We start from the raw sequence: 20,830 nt of genomic DNA on the forward strand, positions 1-20,830 counted from the left end.
AGCTACTTCATCACGTTGAGTTTTTTCTCTCCGTCTAGATTTTCCCAGAGTCTCCATATCTGGGTCATTTTAAAATAACTTGAGGACTAGCTGAGCTCTGGTGACATGTTCGACAGCTGCGAGCGTCTAACAACCTCAGGCTCACTTTTATTTAGCTCTTAGTGTATGTGGTAGTTTTACACTGAAACTCACTGATCACTGTCTTGACAATACAACACATGAGAAAAAACATCCTGGCTATATGCAAATCCAGTTTCTGCCTCTAAAGGAACTTGTGAATTTGTGTTTTCAACATGGGAATACAAGATATGTTTGCTGTTCACATAGTTAAAGACACGGTTACATAGTTGCTCTGCAAATGACAGCAGAAATGCAAAGCTTGTTCTTTATTAAAAAGCATTGAATATGATTTGAAGCTCAGGACCAAGGAGCCTGTCACTATTTTAGTGCATCATCTCCAAACTTTATTTTAGAAGGCAGACTTCTGTTCCATCAGGAAAATAAAGAAAGGAATGCACTTGACTCGTGGCATTCACATTAAATCTTTTAATATTATTATATTAATGTCCTTCAGGCTGCTACATGCCAGGAATGCAGCTTCATACACGACTGACAAACAAGGATAAGCATTCACCAAGTCTCTTCTTGCACTTTTCTCTCATTAAATAGTAGTTAAACTGAAATGTACAGATGTTTCGGGCTCTGACTTCACTAGATTTCTATCTCTGACCTTATGGGCATCATTCTGAAATCGTCACGATACTGATAATATATAACAAACATGTAACAAAAATGTTAGCTCTGTGCAAATAAGTTAATTAATACAGTGTATTGTGTAACCCTAAAACTGTGTGTGTGTGTGTGTGTGTGTGTGTGTGTGTGTGTGTGTGTGTGTGTCCTCCCCTCAGTATCTCAGATGGTGATTGAGGAGGTGAGCGTTCTGCAGACTCAGCTGGAGATCGAGAAGTCGTGCCGGGAGAATGCAGAGGCCCTGGCCACAAAGGTCAGATACACACACGCACACACTAAATAATCAATACTACAAGATTTAGTATTATGAGGGTCCAGCTGGCACTAGCAGGAGAAGGGGGTGAACAGCTGAGTCAGGATGACTCTGCCCAGAGACAATTTGACTACATTATCTGTCTGTTACTGCCTCCACTGCAAAAACTGTGTGCTTATATTAAAATTTAATAATATGCAGATGTATTTACAACTAGGACATCATTTATGAATGTATATGTACATAATATTTGTAACATTAATGAATATGAAAGAATGAAAAAAAGATTCTATAAACTCTTCAATGTGCAAATACTTTCACTACGATGATTCTGTTTCTTAAAGGAGAAATTTTCTGCATGTATAGTTTTAGTCATTGACATTGATCCCTCTGAACGTTGACCTCCAGCTGAACTGCGAGAACAGGAAGTTGAAGTACCTGAGCCTGTCGTCACGTCCATGTTTGGACGAGCTGCTTCCCAGCATCTCAGACTGCATCGCTCTGGACGCTGACTCGGATGCAGACACAGCAGACGGAAGCCCTGACACCTTCACGCAGTACCAGCAACAAGTTAAAGGTACAATACGTAGAATTATATTCACACAGTGCCAAAAACAGGTTAAAGGTACAATACGTAGAATTATATTCACACAGTACCAAAAACAGGTTAAAGGTACAATACGTAGAATTATATTCACACAGTACCAAAAACAGCTTAAAGGTACAATACGTAGAATTATATTCACCCAGTGCCAAAAACAGCTTAAAGGTACAATACGTAGAATTATATTCACACAGTGCCAAAAACAGCTTAAAGGTACAATACGTAGAATTATATTCACACAGTAACAAAAACAGGTTAAAGGTACAATACGTAGAATTATATTCACACAGTACCAAAAACAGGTTAAAGGTACAATACGTAGAATTATATTCACACAGTAACAAAAACAGGTTAAAGGTACAATACGTAGAATTATATTCACACAGTACCAAAAACAGGTTAAAGGTACAATACGTAGAATTATATTCACACAGTGCCAAAAACAGCTTAAAGGTACAATACGTAGAATTATATTCACACAGTGCCAAAAACAGCTTAAAGGTACAATACGTAGAATTATATTCACACAGTGCCAAAAACAGGTTAAAGGTACAATACGTAGAATTATATTCACACAGTGCCAAAAACAAGTTAAAGGTACAATACGTAGAATTATATTCACACAGTAACAAAAACAGGTTAAAGGTACAATACGTAGAATTATATTCACACAGTACCAAAAACAGGTTAAAGGTACAATACGTAGAATTATATTCACCCAGTGCCAAAAACAGCTTAAAGGTACAATACGTAGAATTATATTCACACAGTGCCAAAAACAGCTTAAAGGTACAATACGTAGAATTATATTCACACAGTGCCAAAAACAGGTTAAAGGTACAATATGTAGAATTATATTCACACAGTGCCAAAAACAGGTTAAAGGTACAATACGTAGAATTATATTCACACAGTGCCAAAAACAGCTTAAAGGTACAATACGTAGAATTATATTCACACAGTACCAAAAACAGGTTAAAGGTACAATACGTAGAATTATATTCACACAGTACCAAAAACAGGTTAAAGGTACAATACGTAGAATTATATTCACACAGTGCCAAAAACAGGTTAAAGGTACAATACGTAGAATTATATTCACACAGTACCAAAAACAGGTTAAAGGTACAATACGTAGAATTATATTCACACAGTGCCAAAGGTACAATACGTAGAATTATATTCACACAGTACCAAAGGTACAATACGTAGAATTATATTCACACAGTACCAAAAACAGGTTAAAGGTACAATACGTAGAATTATATTCACACAGTACCAAAAACAGCTTAAAGGTACAATACGTAGAATTATATTCACACAGTACCAAAAACAGGTTAAAGGTACAATACGTAGAATTATATTCACACAGTGCCAAAAACAGCTTAAAGGTACAATACGTAGAATTATATTCACACAGTGCCAAAAACAGGTTAAAGGTACAATACGTAGAATTATATTCACACAGTAACAAAAACAGGTTAAAGGTACAATACGTAGAATTATATTCACACAGTACCAAAAACAGGTTAAAGGTACAATACGTAGAATTATATTCACACAGTGCCAAAAACAGGTTAAAGGTACAATACGTAGAATTATATTCACACAGTACCAAAAACAGGTTAAAGGTACAATACGTAGAATTATATTCACACAGTGCCAAAAACAGGTTAAAGGTACAATACGTAGAATTATATTCACACAGTACCAAAGGTACAATACGTAGAATTATATTCACACAGTGCCAAAAACAGCTTAAAGGTACAATACGTAGAATTATATTCACACAGTACCAAAAACAGGTTAAAGGTACAATACGTAGAATTATATTCACACAGTGCCAAAAACAGCTTAAAGGTACAATACGTAGAATTATATTCACACAGTGCCAAAAACAGGTTAAAGGTACAATACGTAGAATTATATTCACACAGTAACAAAAACAGGTTAAAGGTACAATACGTAGAATTATATTCACCAGTGCCAAAAACAGCTTAAAGGTACAATACGTAGAATTATATTCACACAGTGCCAAAAACAGCTTAAAGGTACAATACGTAGAATTATATTCACACAGTGCCAAAAACAGGTTAAAGGTACAATACGTAGAATTATACCCAGTGCCAAAAACAGCTTAAAGGTACAATACGTAGAATTATATTCACACAGTACCAAAAACAGGTTAAAGGTACAATACGTAGAATTATATTCACCCAGTGCCAAAAACAGCTTAAAGGTACAATACGTAGAATTATATTCACACAGTGCCAAAAACAGCTTAAAGGTACAATACGTAGAATTATATTCACACAGTGCCAAAAACAGGTTAAAGGTACAATATGTAGAATTATATTCACACAGTGCCAAAAACAGGTTAAAGGTACAATACGTAGAATTATATTCACACAGTGCCAAAAACAGCTTAAAGGTACAATACGTAGAATTATATTCACACAGTACCAAAAACAGGTTAAAGGTACAATACGTAGAATTATATTCACACAGTGCCAAAGGTACAATACGTAGAATTATATTCACACAGTACCAAAGGTACAATACGTAGAATTATATTCACACAGTACCAAAAACAGGTTAAAGGTACAATACGTAGAATTATATTCACACAGTACCAAAAACAGCTTAAAGGTACAATACGTAGAATTATATTCACACAGTACCAAAAACAGGTTAAAGGTACAATACGTAGAATTATATTCACACAGTGCCAAAAACAGCTTAAAGGTACAATACGTAGAATTATATTCACACAGTGCCAAAAACAGTTTAAAGGTACAATACGTAGAATTATATTCACACAGTAACAAAAACAGGTTAAAGGTACAATACGTAGAATTATATTCACACAGTACCAAAAACAGGTTAAAGGTACAATACGTAGAATTATATTCACACAGTGCCAAAAACAGGTTAAAGGTACAATATGTAGAATTATATTCACACAGTACCAAAAACAGGTTAAAGGTACAATACGTAGAATTATATTCACACAGTGCCAAAAACAGGTTAAAGGTACAATACGTAGAATTATATTCACACAGTACCAAAGGTACAATACGTAGAATTATATTCACACAGTGCCAAAAACAGCTTAAAGGTACAATACGTAGAATTATATTCACACAGTACCAAAAACAGGTTAAAGGTACAATACGTAGAATTATATTCACACAGTGCCAAAGGTACAATACGTAGAATTATATTCACACAGTACCAAAGGTACAATACGTAGAATTATATTCACACAGTACCAAAAACAGGTTAAAGGTACAATACGTAGAATTATATTCACACAGTACCAAAAACAGCTTAAAGGTACAATACGTAGAATTATATTCACACAGTACCAAAAACAGGTTAAAGGTACAATACGTAGAATTATATTCACACAGTGCCAAAAACAGCTTAAAGGTACAATACGTAGAATTATATTCACACAGTGCCAAAAACAGGTTAAAGGTACAATACGTAGAATTATATTCACACAGTAACAAAAACAGGTTAAAGGTACAATACGTAGAATTATATTCACACAGTACCAAAAACAGGTTAAAGGTACAATACGTAGAATTATATTCACACAGTGCCAAAAACAGGTTAAAGGTACAATACGTAGAATTATATTCACACAGTACCAAAAACAGGTTAAAGGTACAATACGTAGAATTATATTCACACAGTGCCAAAAACAGGTTAAAGGTACAATACGTAGAATTATATTCACACAGTACCAAAGGTACAATACGTAGAATTATATTCACACAGTGCCAAAAACAGCTTAAAGGTACAATACGTAGAATTATATTCACACAGTACCAAAAACAGGTTAAAGGTACAATACGTAGAATTATATTCACACAGTGCCAAAAACAGCTTAAAGGTACAATACGTAGAATTATATTCACACAGTGCCAAAAACAGGTTAAAGGTACAATACGTAGAATTATATTCACACAGTAACAAAAACAGGTTAAAGGTACAATACGTAGAATTATATTCACCCAGTGCCAAAAACAGCTTAAAGGTACAATACGTAGAATTATATTCACACAGTGCCAAAAACAGCTTAAAGGTACAATACGTAGAATTATATTCACACAGTGCCAAAAACAGGTTAAAGGTACAATACGTAGAATTATATTCACCCAGTGCCAAAAACAGCTTAAAGGTACAATACGTAGAATTATATTCACACAGTACCAAAAACAGGTTAAAGGTACAATACGTAGAATTATATTCACCCAGTGCCAAAAACAGCTTAAAGGTACAATACGTAGAATTATATTCACACAGTGCCAAAAACAGCTTAAAGGTACAATACGTAGAATTATATTCACACAGTGCCAAAAACAGGTTAAAGGTACAATATGTAGAATTATATTCACACAGTGCCAAAAACAGGTTAAAGGTACAATACGTAGAATTATATTCACACAGTGCCAAAAACAGCTTAAAGGTACAATACGTAGAATTATATTCACACAGTACCAAAAACAGGTTAAAGGTACAATACGTAGAATTATATTCACACAGTGCCAAAGGTACAATACGTAGAATTATATTCACACAGTACCAAAGGTACAATACGTAGAATTATATTCACACAGTACCAAAAACAGGTTAAAGGTACAATACGTAGAATTATATTCACACAGTACCAAAAACAGCTTAAAGGTACAATACGTAGAATTATATTCACACAGTACCAAAAACAGGTTAAAGGTACAATACGTAGAATTATATTCACACAGTGCCAAAAACAGCTTAAAGGTACAATACGTAGAATTATATTCACACAGTGCCAAAAACAGTTTAAAGGTACAATACGTAGAATTATATTCACACAGTAACAAAAACAGGTTAAAGGTACAATACGTAGAATTATATTCACACAGTACCAAAAACAGGTTAAAGGTACAATACGTAGAATTATATTCACACAGTGCCAAAAACAGGTTAAAGGTACAATATGTAGAATTATATTCACACAGTACCAAAAACAGGTTAAAGGTACAATACGTAGAATTATATTCACACAGTGCCAAAAACAGGTTAAAGGTACAATACGTAGAATTATATTCACACAGTACCAAAGGTACAATACGTAGAATTATATTCACACAGTGCCAAAAACAGCTTAAAGGTACAATACGTAGAATTATATTCACACAGTACCAAAAACAGGTTAAAGGTACAATACGTAGAATTATATTCACACAGTGCCAAAAACAGCTTAAAGGTACAATACGTAGAATTATATTCACACAGTGCCAAAAACAGGTTAAAGGTACAATACGTAGAATTATATTCACACAGTAACAAAAACAGGTTAAAGGTACAATACGTAGAATTATATTCACACAGTACCAAAAACAGGTTAAAGGTACAATACGTAGAATTATATTCACACAGTGCCAAAAACAGGTTAAAGGTACAATACGTAGAATTATATTCACACAGTACCAAAAACAGGTTAAAGGTACAATACGTAGAATTATATTCACACAGTGCCAAAAACAGGTTAAAGGTACAATACGTAGAATTATATTCACACAGTACCAAAGGTACAATACGTAGAATTATATTCACACAGTGCCAAAAACAGCTTAAAGGTACAATACGTAGAATTATATTCACACAGTACCAAAAACAGGTTAAAGGTACAATACGTAGAATTATATTCACACAGTACCAAAAACAGGTTAAAGGTACAATACGTAGAATTATATTCACACAGTACCAAAAACAGGTTAAAGGTACAATACGTAGAATTATATTCACACAGTGCCAAAAACAGGTTAAAGGTACAATACGTAGAATTATATTCACACAGTACCAAAAACAGGTTAAAGGTACAATACGTAGAATTATATTCACACAGTACCAAAAACAGGTTAAAGGTACAATACGTAGAATTATATTCACACAGTGCCAAAAACAGGTTAAAGGTACAATACGTAGAATTATATTCACACAGTACCAAAAACAGGTTAAAGGTACAATACGTAGAATTATATTCACACAGTGCCAAAAACAGCTTAAAGGTACAATACGTAGAATTATATTCACACAGTACCAAAAACAGTTTAAAGGTACAATACGTAGAATTATATTCACACAGTGCCAAAAACAGGTTAAAGGTACAATACGTAGAATTATATTCACACAGTACCAAAGGTACAATACGTAGAATTATATTCACACAGTGCCAAAAACAGGTTAAAGGTACAATACGTAGAATTATATTCACACAGTGCCAAAAACAGCTTAAAGGTACAATACGTAGAATTATATTCACACAGTACCAAAAACAGGTTAAAGGTACAATACGTAGAATTATATTCACACAGTGCCAAAAACAGGTTAAAGGTACAATACGTAGAATTATATTCACACAGTGCCAAAAACAGGTTAAAGGTACAATACGTAGAATTATATTCACACAGTACCAAAAACAGGTTAAAGGTACAATATGTAGAATTATATTCACACAGTAACAAAAACAGGTTAAAGGTACAATACGTAGAATTATATTCACACAGTGCCAAAAACAGGTTAAAGGTACAATACGTAGAATTATATTCACACAGTGCCAAAAACAGGTTAAAGGTACAATACGTAGAATTATATTCACACAGTACCAAAGGTACAATACGTAGAATTATATTCACACAGTACCAAAAACAGGTTAAAGGTACAATACGTAGAATTATGTTAATATTTGCTGTGGATATACTGTACATGCTCCTCAGAGGATGAATCCTAATGTGTTTGTCTTTTCTAGAGATAACATCAGGAAATATCCAAATGTACTCAACGCATTCATGCTCCTCAGAAAATGCATGGACATTTTCTATTTAGGGAACTTGCTTTCTAATTGTAAATGAAAGGTCACTATTAACATTGATTGTGCAGTGAAATTCAGAAATAAAAACTCTTTACCATGCTGTACTGTTCATTTCTGTGTTTTGTCAGAACTGAGGGAGACAGTGAACAGCTTGTTGGAGGAGAAGAAGAATTTTGTCTGTCAGATTCACGAACAGCAGAGACGGATAGAAGAGTTCACGTCACAGGTGAGGAGGACCAAGTCCTCTTCCTCTGTCTTCTTTGCTGTGGAGTTGTTTATGTCATCGCTGTCAGTCAAAATGTTATTGGTTTGACAGCCTATGAAAGGAAAACATTTCTTTGACTGTTTATGATCCCTGATTTTACTGACTTACTTTTCTTTCACTATTTGCAGTCACAGAAAGATCAGGCAGAGATGAAAGAGCTTCGTGAAACTGTTGAGCAACAAGGAAAAACAATCAAGAGATTCAACAGAGGTGAGTCACAACACAGCAGAAACACAGTGACCGAGGTTCAAACCAGTGATACAACAAATTCATTTAACGAAAATGAATTCTAAAACACAGCCTTCATTTAATTTAGCATGTTAAACTCTTCTATTTTTATGCTAAGGTCCTAAAATTTAAATTACGATAAATGCAAAGATGCAAGAGAACATGAATTATGCATTGCGAATGAGAGACACGTCCTTGTGAGTTGTAAATCTCAACTTCTCAACTCTCAGATCTCAACTTTAGTGAGAAATGTGCACTTATCCTGAGGCTTTCTGACTTTAATTCATGAACGCACAGAAATGAAAAAAGGAGAAAGGAGGAAAACTACAAAATAATGAATCTCCTTGTGAATGAAAATGGGAATATTAAGTCTTGAAATAAGTTAGTATGTTAACATAAATTTACAGATGTTAACAAGGTAAACTGCAAAATGTTAGTTGTCATTTTAACATGCTAACATGTTGAACAATACTTGTTAACATAGGCTACACGTTAATGTGCAAACAGTCCTGTCAGACTTGAATACAAAGGACAGGTTGAAAAAAAAAACATCAGTTGTGTCAATTCAAATGAGTGCTTATGTGATGTTTTCTTTGTCTCTGCAGTCTCCATGATGGCCGCTCAGGAGTACGATGGGATGAAGGAGCAGCTCGACTTGGAGCAGAGCCTAAGAGTCAAAGCTGAGACTTACGCACACGAGGTACAATCACAGAAACACACAACTTGTTTGAACCTTTAAGCTACATTAATATGTTTTTGGCTACTAGGAGGCAGAAAAGACATCAAAACAAGCTGACAGATATGCTGCCATCACAGTATCACTGGTTTACATGTTCGAAAATAGTAGCTATTTAGTTCTCCAGCATACACAGATCAACATTATCATCACATTCCTCTGTCCACCTGACTGATCTAACTTCAATATTCACTCTCCTATTAGCTGTAGTTCGGTCTCTACCTGCTCCTGAGAAAGACATCCGGCCCCTGAGCTCCTTGTTGTTGATGAGAGCAGTTGTTTGTTACTAGAAGTATTCCTTAACACATCACTTTGGCATTAAATTAAAACTAGTTCAGTATCAAATATAGTGATTAGTGCAGCTTCAAACTCAGTGCTGATATTCCTCTCTGCATTATTTATTTTAGTCAGTTGGATGGAATCTTACATTTGTTTGTTTTAGCACCGCTACACAAAAAGAATAACTTGTGACTTAGGATCTAGCTTGCACCAAAATTGGTGGATTTTACCTGTTGAAGGGACAAACAATTCAAATGTGACATCTGTGGTGGAGGTTTTTTATCGTTGTTATGCTGCAGAAAGAGGCAGATTCAGTTTTCTATCATCCACAAAGCACCGCTTCAACTAATTGTTTCATGTGATGAACATGTGAAAAAATATTAGAGGTATCAGAAACATAATTATCACAGTATTCATAATCTACATTTCAGAGTTTCTGAGAATACGTTATGACTGGTATGCTTCAAATCTCTGAAGTGATCCAGTCTGAAGATAAAACTAATTGCTTTCCGTGAATTAAAAGCTATGAAACGATGCTACTGTTAGCCTCAGTGATAAAAGCTGACCTGCATTGCTGTGTTGGTGATTGATGTGTGTGTGTGTGTGTGTGTGTGTTAATAACCTTGTGCCTGATTAATGAATTGTCCTGAATCTGGTGGTTACTGACCTGAAAAGTGAAGAGCCTGCAGGATTTAAACAGACTGTATGTGATGAACTAACTGGGATGGAATTTTGGAAGTGAAAATGCAAATCTTTCTCATCATTCTCCTCCCTCCTCTCCCTCTGTATCTTCCTCTCCTTCTCCCCTGCTTTGTTTTGGCATTCTTCTTCTCCTCTTCCACGTCTCCCTTCTTCTGTTCTCCTCATCCTCCTCCTCCTCCTCTTCTTCCTCCACTCCCTCCTGCAGATGCTGGTGAAGCAGAAGGAGGCCAACAGGCAGAGTATGCTCCTGCTACAGAGTGCTGAGCCCAGCGTTCAGCTTCTGAAAGCTCTGGAGGATGTTGCTGCCATCACCAAAACCCTGGAGGAGGAGCGTCTGCAGCATCAGCAGAAGGTAAACCCCAGAAACTTCAAGACTTTGACCAAAGATCATAAAAATTAAAATCTTGTCTGTTCTCTGCTACAACTCTGAAATATTAAGATTCTGTAGCACTTCAGCCTTTTACAGTCACTCACACATTGAGGTCTGCTGAAGTTGCATGCTACTTGTTAAGGTTATGCAGTAGTCATGTGACCTTTTGAGAGAGGACAAAGATGTTGATCAATAAACAATAGACTCACCCTAATTGTGTAGCCATGGTGTACAGCACATCATACAATATGTGTGTGTGTGTGTCTGTGTGTAGGTGGAGAGCCTGCAGGCCCAGCTGGAGCAGAGCTGTGTGAAGAAGCAGCTGGAGGCTCTGCAGAGGCAGCTGGAGCTGCTGGAGGTGGAGAAGAAGGAGGTGGACGGACGATTGGAGAAGGCAGAGAAGAAGAATGAGGAGCTGGAGAACAGAGGTGGGCGGAGGTGGAGACGCACACACGTTTACACACATACGGCGCGGGAAGGGGTCCTCAGTTGGGTGTTACTTCATATAATTGAAAGGAGATAGGAGATATACACACACCCAGTACACAGCATAGTCACAGAAAACACTTGTTTCTGATTGGCTGGCAAGTATCTGCCTGAACGTGGGTTAATCTGAATACAAAGGCAAGGCAAGTTTATTTGTATAGCACATTTCAACAACAAGGTAATTCAGAGTCCTTTAAATAAAACATAAAAGCAATTTAAAAATGTTTTAAATGAGTTAAATAGAAACTAAAAATCTAAAAAAAGAAAAAGAAGAAAGTAAGAAAAAGGGAAATTGAAAAAAACAAATAGACTTTTCTCTTTTTGATACGCAGAAACGACATAAGAGACTGAAAATGATGGACTCGATATATAATTGTGATTGATCCTAAACTAGAGACACTGATAACATATAGTTAGATATATATCTGTTATAAGAAATTATACATTACAAAAGAAACAATAATCAACAGGGATGTTGGCAATATTGAAACCAATGAACCCTAATACAGTATACTGACACATGCACAATTATTACATGCACTGGTACTTTTAGACCCCAAGGTGACACACGTTGTTGACCCAGTTTGAGTGCTCTAATTGAGCTGCACCAAAATCAGACTAAACCCTGCGAGTCTGATCTCAGTTATGTGGTTCAGCTTTAAACGTCTCTATAAAGGCATCCAGCTGCCACAGTGTCTTTAGTTCATTTTAGGGCTGTCCCCGACTTACAAAGTCGAATCAGAATCGTCAAGTCCTGCCTGTAGTCGACTGATCGAATCATGTGTGTTTTTGTGCACGGCGATTGCGAGCCAAAGCTAAACTGAGGCTTATTGTTGACCATTCTCTCTCTCTCTCTCTCTCTCTCTCTCTCTCTCTCTCTCTCTCTCTCTCTCTCTCTCTCTCTCTCTCTCTCTCTCTCGCCACTGCCATTCACCGGTGTTGTGCATAGTTTTTGCCGTGCTGCCGACAACTGCCCGCACATCGTGGTTCCTCGCTGGTCTATTTCAAGTAGCCGGCTATTTAAGAACATTAAAATATTCTTTGTGTGGTTCATCAACGGTGATAAATTATCCGAAAGTGTCGTGAGGGACAACTCGGCACAACACTGGTGAAGCTGTGGCTCCGTCTCTTCAGCAGGTGTTACGCACTGACGACCCAGGGTTAGGATTACAATTTTGGATTTATTCACGCACTTTAAAAACATTTATTGGAAGTTTTTTTTTCTTTTATACATGTTTATTATTATTATTTACAGCATTAAATGTTGAAATGTATATTGTAATAGGCTGTATATTAACTTACTGGGAGAAAACTGGTAGTTCTATGTAAAATCAGACGTTGGGCACCCCCATATCGCCAAAATGGCACGATCCTCGTTTCGCTGCGAAGCTACGACTGTGAGATTCGAAGCATCACATCTTCGACTATTTGGATTCAGCCCTTGTTCATTTTGTCTTATTTTAATCTCTTTAACCCCACTGGCTCTCCTGTGGATTCATCTATACAAACTAATGATCTGCCCACAAATATCGGCGATTGTTGACAGGACTTTATTTTAAAATGTGGTGGTGGAGATTTCCACATTTAAGTAGATGTCAAATATGTCAAGCTGAAGTTTAGGGAAACAATGAAATTAATGGAATGGTGCATTCCTAAAAAAAACATGTCTTTGATCATATAACTCATATAGCTTCAGGGAAGAGCTGGAAAAAGCTAGTTAAGTTAAGTTATTAAAAAGTCATGCACCACCATGAAACCACCAAAATATATTTACATAAATGTGGCACGTGTTGAATTTGGTTGCTGTGGTTGTGTAACTCCATTTTTAAACTCTTTAAACATCCACAATCTGATTTCACCTTTATTGTTGTCTGTGTCTCATGTTATGAGTGACATACATTGGAACAAAAAAATTAAAGAATCTTAACAGCAAAACCTCAAAAATTAACAGAAATTGTAATATGTATTGTGTGGGCAGGATGTGTCCGACACAGACCATTGACCCATCTGCTGCAGGAAAGCTGGCAAACACGCAGACTTTCTCCCTGCGTGCAACACGGCATCTGTCCATTTTAAATGGGTCACATGAAGTCAGGGCCAAAACCGCCAACTGACTTCAACCAGGAGCTGTTAAAAAGAGACAATAAAAACAGAAGCCTCTTTCATTGGTGTTGCATAGTGTCCAAAGATAGTGTGTGGGGTAAGAGTCTTCACATGGAGGTTTAAAGGATTTCCTTCACCAGAGCTCCTACAGCAGAAAGGATGAAAAGTACTACTAGATAAATAGTACTAGCAGTAGTGTACTGTTAGTGTTATTGACTGTTTCCATTGTTTTTCTTCCTCTCTACAGTCCACAAGCTCCAGGAGGAGACCCAGAAAAACAATGCCATGACGACCAGAACGGGACCCCCTCCCCCCGAACCTGGGGTTGCCCCACCTCCCGCCCCTCCCCCGCAGCCTCCTCCTCCCCCTCCTCCCCCCCCTCCTCCGCCTCCTCCACCTCCCCCCTCGAGATGCAACCCCCTCAGGTGAGGATGGCGACAGCAAACCCAACACATGTTCCACAACGCACTGCAATCTACAGACGTTTCTGTGGTTACATGTCCTGTACAAAATTAAATCAGCTACAGCACTGGGAAAACTGAAACCGGTTTCAGTTTTTAGAAAGTGAATTAAAAAGAGGAGGTTGTGTGACAAAACGTGAATTTAGTGGATAATTTATTTGAGCCTTGTGTAGAGTTTCAGGATTGCAGTTTAATCAAGTAATCCTACCCTGTGTCTGAAATCATTCTCCAGTTACTATATACAGTATGTATCTGCGGGATATTTTAATTGAGTGTCTGAATTCTGAGTGTGAAACAAATCCACTGTATAGTGTCCTCAAAACTTACAACAACGTTGATTGATTGATAGTGATAGTAGTTTTGGAAACAGATGACAAACCGACAAGAGTGAAAAATAAAGGCACCTTCTGATAATCAGATTAGCAAAGTGCTTTGAGAGACACAGAAGAGCACCTACTCTGTAATAAAGGAAGTGACATACAGTAGCTTGAAAGCAGCATTAATGCACTGAAGGGACAATTGAAATGAAAAACGTTTCAGACCATTTATGTTTCTTGTCTCTCGCTCTCTCAGCTCTCTGATAGCCATCATGAGGAAATCTTCAAAAGGCTCTAAAGCGTCCGTGAAGGCAGAGCAGCCTCCAGGTGAGTTTTACCACACCTTTTTATATTTATATGTTGTCACATGTAGTACAGTACCCTTTAACTATTGTAAATTTAGCTTCTTGGGAAAACAGCCAATGATTCGGGCTTTTGGTGAAGCCATTGGACAGGATCTGATATTATCCAGATATCCGGGTCAAGACTTCCTCTTCTGTCCGGCGCTAATTGTATCCAGTCTGAACAGCAATCTCAGAAGCCATCAGCTATTGTCTGATGACAATTTGAATGCAGATAAATAAAAAATAAATAAGGTTAGGGTTCCAAGAAGCTAAATATCAGATGTGTTTCGTCTCTTTTGTTCCACGCAGAGACCATTTAGCTGCATCACATTTACTCATTTTGCTGATGCTTTTATCCAAAGCGACTTACAATTGCTGTATATGTCAGAGGTCTTACGCCTCTGGAGCAACAAGGGGTTAAGTGTCTTGCTCAGGGACACATTGGTGGATGTGTCACAGTGGGGAATTGAACCTGTGTCTCTCACACCAAAGATATGTGTCTTATTCACTGCACCATCACCACCCTTGCATCCAATGCCCACTCAAACGTGATTGGTCAATACTCCTCGGATTACAACGGAAACCCGAACACTTCCGATACCAAAATCTTGTCCCTTGCCTACAGATCCTGCATTCATGTGCTGATATCTGTCTATAGTGATTAGTTAGTTAGATAGCAGTGACCGGTATGGATCAAATAAAATGATGGTATATAATTATGATAGTGATACATATTGTGATATTTTACAGAAATTAAAATGGTTAATAGATAAAATAACCAGATGGGAATGTTGTTTTTTTTTGTTAATCCTGTAAATAAATACCTGAAAAGATTCAAGATACTTCATCACATTGATTTAAAGTACTTGGTGAAACAGGCCTGCTTCTGATTTGCTAACTTGCCTACAATGGCCTAAAATAACCAGAGCTACTTAAAGCAACTTATAGCAACCTCTGTTAGAAACAAATCTCTATTATCTCATTGTAAGCACTGTCATATCACCTAAACATATGAAGGAACTTGGAATTCTTACTGTGTTTGCACTTCATGTTTTCTCTCTCTCTCTGTAGCTGCTGAGGGTGTGGACGACGTGAAGGTGAAAGCAGTCAATGAAATGATGGAAAGGATCAAACATGGCGTCGTCCTGCGACCTGTCAAGAGTCAGGAGACTAAGGTGAGGACAAGACGGGCAGACGGAGACATTTATAAAGGATATTCGTCGTTTGTGTGACTTTCCTTTGCTACATGTTTTTTTAATGATCAGTATTTTATATTTAGGTATTTTCTGATCATCTCAAGTTTGAAACTAATCTAAAAGGTTTCCTGAATTTAAAAAAGAAAGATTGATCTAAACTTTGCATCCCAAAGCACTGAATCGGCTGGGCACTTCTTACAATATCATCTTGTCTTATCGCAGATATACTGTTTAAGCGTCTGCATGTTTGTCAGCCAGTGATAAATAAGACAATGCAGTCCACAGTAAGTGAACTTTGAGTAATTATTATTTTGTCGCACATACTGATCCCAAGCTCAAGAATGAACTTTCCCGTTCATTGGCTGTGCCACAGCTAGATATTTTGTCTACCAGAGAGCATCGACAAGTTCATTTTTCAGCTGTCATCAATTTTTAATATGCAATTGTGAAAAATGTTTGATTATGGTATGTGTTTCTGTTAAACCCACAAATTCAGGTTTTTAAAAACTCTCAAGGATGAGTATGGGCCTCAAAAGCAGGCTGTATGACTGACATACGTACATTTGACTGATGCAAAGTAATAAAAGTACAAACAAATCCGAAACATTTTTCCTTGCGATTCAATGAAAAAATCTCAATTTTTTTTTTTGCCCACAAACATTTTCAAATTAAGTCCCTTCGCCCTAAAGTCCTCATTCATTTTGATACTGTATCCAACTATAGTAAGGAAGTCAAGGGTCAAAGGTCACAGCTCACTGACAGCAGAAGAACTAAAATATTCCTGTGACCTTACAATGATCATCAAATCAATCTTCACTTCAAACGAACATCAAAGCAGGTGAAACAATATTCCTGCTTGATCACTGTGGAAGGAAACCATGTTTTACTGAAATTCTTCTCCTCTTTTCATCAACGTCAGTAAACACTTTCAGCTCCTTTGGCTCCATGTTTGATGTAGTCTGAATGCACTCTGGCTGATTGCTCTTTTCTCTTTCCTCTCCATGTTCCTCCTTTGTGATGCCACAGAGAGTAGCAGTAAAAGTGAGTATATTGATGTTTGCATCAATCTTGTGATGTGAAGTTGCTGTCGCTCTATGAGGAGGAAAAGACGTTTGCCTCCCTCTGACCTCACTATAACCCAACACACACACACAGACACTCTACCGACTCTAGTTTTAATCAGTTAAACACACTTCACTTTTACTTCCATTTCAAATCACTTCATGGGCTGGGCACTGTGTGCTTGTTGGGTTATTGTTCTTCTCCTACCAGAAGCTTACTAATTATGAAGCCTTGCAACACCAGTGTAGCAGGGTTTCACTCAATTCAGTCAGCAAGACAAAGTGAGTCTCCAGAAATTCAAATTTTTCGGTGTTTATGAAATGCAGCACTTGTGCCATGCTCTCATGCACTCTTGGCTTTCAAGAAAAAAATCAGAAAGGAATATTTGTGTTTTTTTCCCCAGCCACCTCCAATCTGTGAGGAGAAACCGCAGGAGAGCGCCATGGAGGAACTGAAAGGCATCCTGGTAAAAATGGCTTTTTACCAGTTATGGTTTGACTGTGAAAACAGCTGCTTACTCAATCTTGACAAACTCTATGTCGCATGAAGGCACAAATCCTCACAATTTTACGGTAAACGGTTTTAAGATTCCAACATCTCTGCGACTACAGGACTAGATATAAAGCACACTTTCAGACAGTAAACTCTACACTGTTACCTTTCAGAGATCATGATTTTAATCAAAACGGGTCAAGAACAGAAACCATTTTATTTTGGTTATATAATTTTCTGGTTCTGCAGAAAAAAGGTTGTGGTTGTTGTAACTCAAGTTAGTTAGTGGTAGTTAGTTAATCAGTGATGTTTGGTAGACATGGCATACATATAAACCTATTTATTTTAATTTAATTTATATTATCAGTCGAAAGACTTCAAATGCAGATTTTAAAATCTGTAAGTCAAAAATCAAAATCTTTTGATGAAACTGACATATAGAAATTACATTAAACGGAGCAAAACGTATTGATTTCATTGATACAATATGTCAATATGTGTATAAGATAAGCTGCAGTGATGGTTGTTTTTGCCTTCAGGAGACGGTGAAGCGGAGTCCCAGCCGAGGGTCTCAGGAGTCGGGGCCGTCACCACCTGGGAAGAAGGACAGCGAGCTGGAGGTCATCCTGAGACGTCGACGCAACAAGGCGGGAGAAGCTGGCTCCGGAGGTAAACACACCTGAGGATGCTGAGCAGTGTTGATTTCTTGTGTACTTTTCAGGGAAACTCAAACAAGGGATTTTTTCCCTAACTGCTGTATCACCAATTTTCCTCTCTGCAAAGTTTGCATTGTTTGTTGTTACTGACTTATCTTGCAATTAGGCCTTCTATACATAAACTTTATTTGTTATGTTAAACTTTTTATATAATATACAGTGTGTCTTGGGTCAAAGGTCTGACATTTAAAATGTTACTTAAGTAAAAGTATGAAAGTATTTGCAACAAAATATACTTTAAAGTATCAAAAGTAAAAGTCAGTGTCATGTTATTAGATCACTATTCCTGATGTATAAATATGTACACAATACTTCAGTTTTGTAGTATGTTGAATTACAACAAATTTTATAGTACAAGTATCTCAAAATTGCACTGAAGTACTGTCCTTGAGTAAATGTACTTAGTTGCTTTGCACCACTGCTCAGCTGAGCATTAAGTTGAACTTTTTTTGTGGAAAACACGTCAAACCATTAAACCCATTTATGACCTTAAATACACTTTTAATAGAACCTTTTACAAGTTTGTTAAGAAAAAAATTCCTGAACAGCTTTGCAGAAGAAAACATTCAACAATGATAAAGAGGGAAAAGATGGTATAAAGCAAACTGAAAGCTGCCTGTGTGAAGAAGTGAACCCAGAGGTGAAGCCAGCGCACTGAGCTCCGTGTCTGCACGTTCAGATGAAGTTGAGCTGCTAATTATCCCGTTGCTGCGTCAGTCAATTTTTAGAACAAGCGGTGTTAACGTAGCAGAGGTCAGGGGATCCATCTCAGAACGATTTCATGCTGTTGGGGGAGAACCTGTCTGAGCTGCTATGTCTGGGTGTGTCCAGTAGGGGGGGCACTGCACCACACAATGAACCACATTTTGTAACGAGGTCAGATTATTGCTGGTATGGAGTTATCTGCTTTTCCATGATTGATTGGCCTCATCTGGCAGAATTAATCACACCTTCTTGATTTTTCAAATGTGCAAATTATTTAGGTTCAATACATCAATGGCTCCGGTGTGGAGGAAAGCTGGTTAGAGCTTTTATTTTATTTTATTTCAAATCATTGAAGTAAAGAAGAGTCAAACTGGTTTCTGATTGTATCAGCAAATGCAGTTAGAGCGGGAGGAGGAAGGGGGGCATGGAAGATTTGGAAGATGGATGTTGTAAACTCTATTCGTAAAGCAAAATATTCAAAAGAAGAAAAACAAGGTGAGGAAAACACAATAACACAACGAGGAACATTGTAAAGTGAATGACCTAAAATAGAGCAAATGTAGCACGTTACATTAGGAGTGCTTCCTGTCCTCCTCCTGACCCCTCGTCACTCTTTAACGGGCTAAAACACAACACATCCATTAGAAGCCAAAGTGCTGTGAAGCGTCTCAGCAAATTTTACGTGTTGAGGAGCTAGATTTTCCCAATATAGGTTGCACTACTGCTGAATACACTTCCAATAAGGTTGAACATGTGCTGGACTGGAAAGATCAACATTAAGTCCACACAGGAAGCACAACACAGTACTTAATCTAGGAAAGGTGCACGTATAAAAAACTTTTCTCTAGTAATGGAACAAAATGACATATCACACTCGGTTGTAGCCCCTCATTGCAAGTTGTTACGGTGATCCAAGCAACATTTGAGCACCAGTTTTTGCCATGTCCCATTCTTCCTAATGGGAAATGAGGCTGTACAAAGTTCTCTGATTAGTTGCCAGTTATTCATTGGACATGACACTTTAGTGAACTATTCACAGTCTAGGAGTTGACCCTTGAAGTCAGAAAGCTTAGTGACATGGTTTGATTTGAATAAAGTCTAAGTAAAAGTTACTTTGAGTTGATCTTTGTGGTTGCTCTTTATCAATCGTTGCCTGTGTTGTTTATTAGTTGAGGCTGTTGCCGTCAGTTTCACCGAAAACCTCACAGATATGACAGATGAGTTAAGTAACTGTTCTGCAGCTGTCACGTTTGACACCTACAAACAGGTTTTTCTGAAAAAACAATATCATTTATGATTTATTTTCTTTTTCCTCACCAGATGAGCGAGAGGGCCAGATGAGCCACGTCTCCTCCTCAGACAGCCTGAATGGGAGGCGCACCAGCAGCGACTCGGGCAAGGATCCAGAGGGGCCGGGGGGGCTGAGCACACCCTCCGACTCTGCGGGTCCCAGGGTTAGCTCAGAGAGACGGGGGTCAGGACCGGGGCCCGTCGTGGCCAGGAGGAAGAGCTCGGACACAGGCAAAGAGCCCAGAGTGGGCTCCTGGCAGGAGAGGAGGTCTTGCAGCTCTCTGTCTGAGAAAGAAACAGCAGAGTCTCCGGTCGGCAACGGCTGCACCAACAGGTGGAGCATCTGAAATATAAACAGCATCAGGGGGGCTAAGCTGACTCAAGTCTAGGGATCCAACTAATGATCACTTTCACTATCTATTGATCACTCCTTTTTTAATTAACTAATGATAAACAGTACTTTGCTCATAGCTACAAACAATTTGGTATCATAACTCAGTTGTTGTGAACCTCTGACCTTTACCATCTTTTTGTCCCTGCTCCACAGTGTCGGGGAGGACGATAAAACTGCGACGGAGAAGTATGTCGAGTCAAACGGAGTCG

The 20,830-nt window shown here is 37.6% G+C and overlaps 1 protein-coding gene across 1 annotated transcript in view; it reads left to right on the forward strand.

Annotated features, from left to right (window-relative positions):
- The window catches only part of LOC119888445 (shootin-1-like), a 36,272-nt gene extending 15,698 nt beyond the window's left edge, over positions 1 to 20,574 (forward strand). The window contains exons 2-15 of the mRNA XM_038699000.1: positions 909 to 1,003; positions 1,412 to 1,580; positions 8,604 to 8,701; positions 8,869 to 8,950; positions 9,574 to 9,668; positions 10,891 to 11,037; positions 11,330 to 11,483; positions 13,892 to 14,069; positions 14,679 to 14,749; positions 15,838 to 15,941; positions 16,989 to 17,003; positions 17,428 to 17,490; positions 18,056 to 18,185; positions 20,258 to 20,574. Coding sequence (XP_038554928.1) covers positions 909 to 1,003; positions 1,412 to 1,580; positions 8,604 to 8,701; positions 8,869 to 8,950; positions 9,574 to 9,668; positions 10,891 to 11,037; positions 11,330 to 11,483; positions 13,892 to 14,069; positions 14,679 to 14,749; positions 15,838 to 15,941; positions 16,989 to 17,003; positions 17,428 to 17,490; positions 18,056 to 18,185; positions 20,258 to 20,574 — 1,718 coding nt within the window. The remainder of the gene's footprint in view (positions 1 to 908; positions 1,004 to 1,411; positions 1,581 to 8,603; positions 8,702 to 8,868; positions 8,951 to 9,573; positions 9,669 to 10,890; positions 11,038 to 11,329; positions 11,484 to 13,891; positions 14,070 to 14,678; positions 14,750 to 15,837; positions 15,942 to 16,988; positions 17,004 to 17,427; positions 17,491 to 18,055; positions 18,186 to 20,257) is intronic.
- The last annotated feature ends 256 nt before the right edge of the window (positions 20,575 to 20,830 follow it).

The sequence above is a fragment of the Micropterus salmoides genome, unplaced genomic scaffold (genome assembly GCF_014851395.1).
Source record: "Micropterus salmoides isolate LMB-PRFRI ecotype aquatic unplaced genomic scaffold, ASM1485139v1 Ms_hic_scaffold_5, whole genome shotgun sequence".
In the NCBI taxonomy this organism is placed as follows: domain Eukaryota; kingdom Metazoa; phylum Chordata; class Actinopteri; order Centrarchiformes; family Centrarchidae; genus Micropterus; species Micropterus salmoides.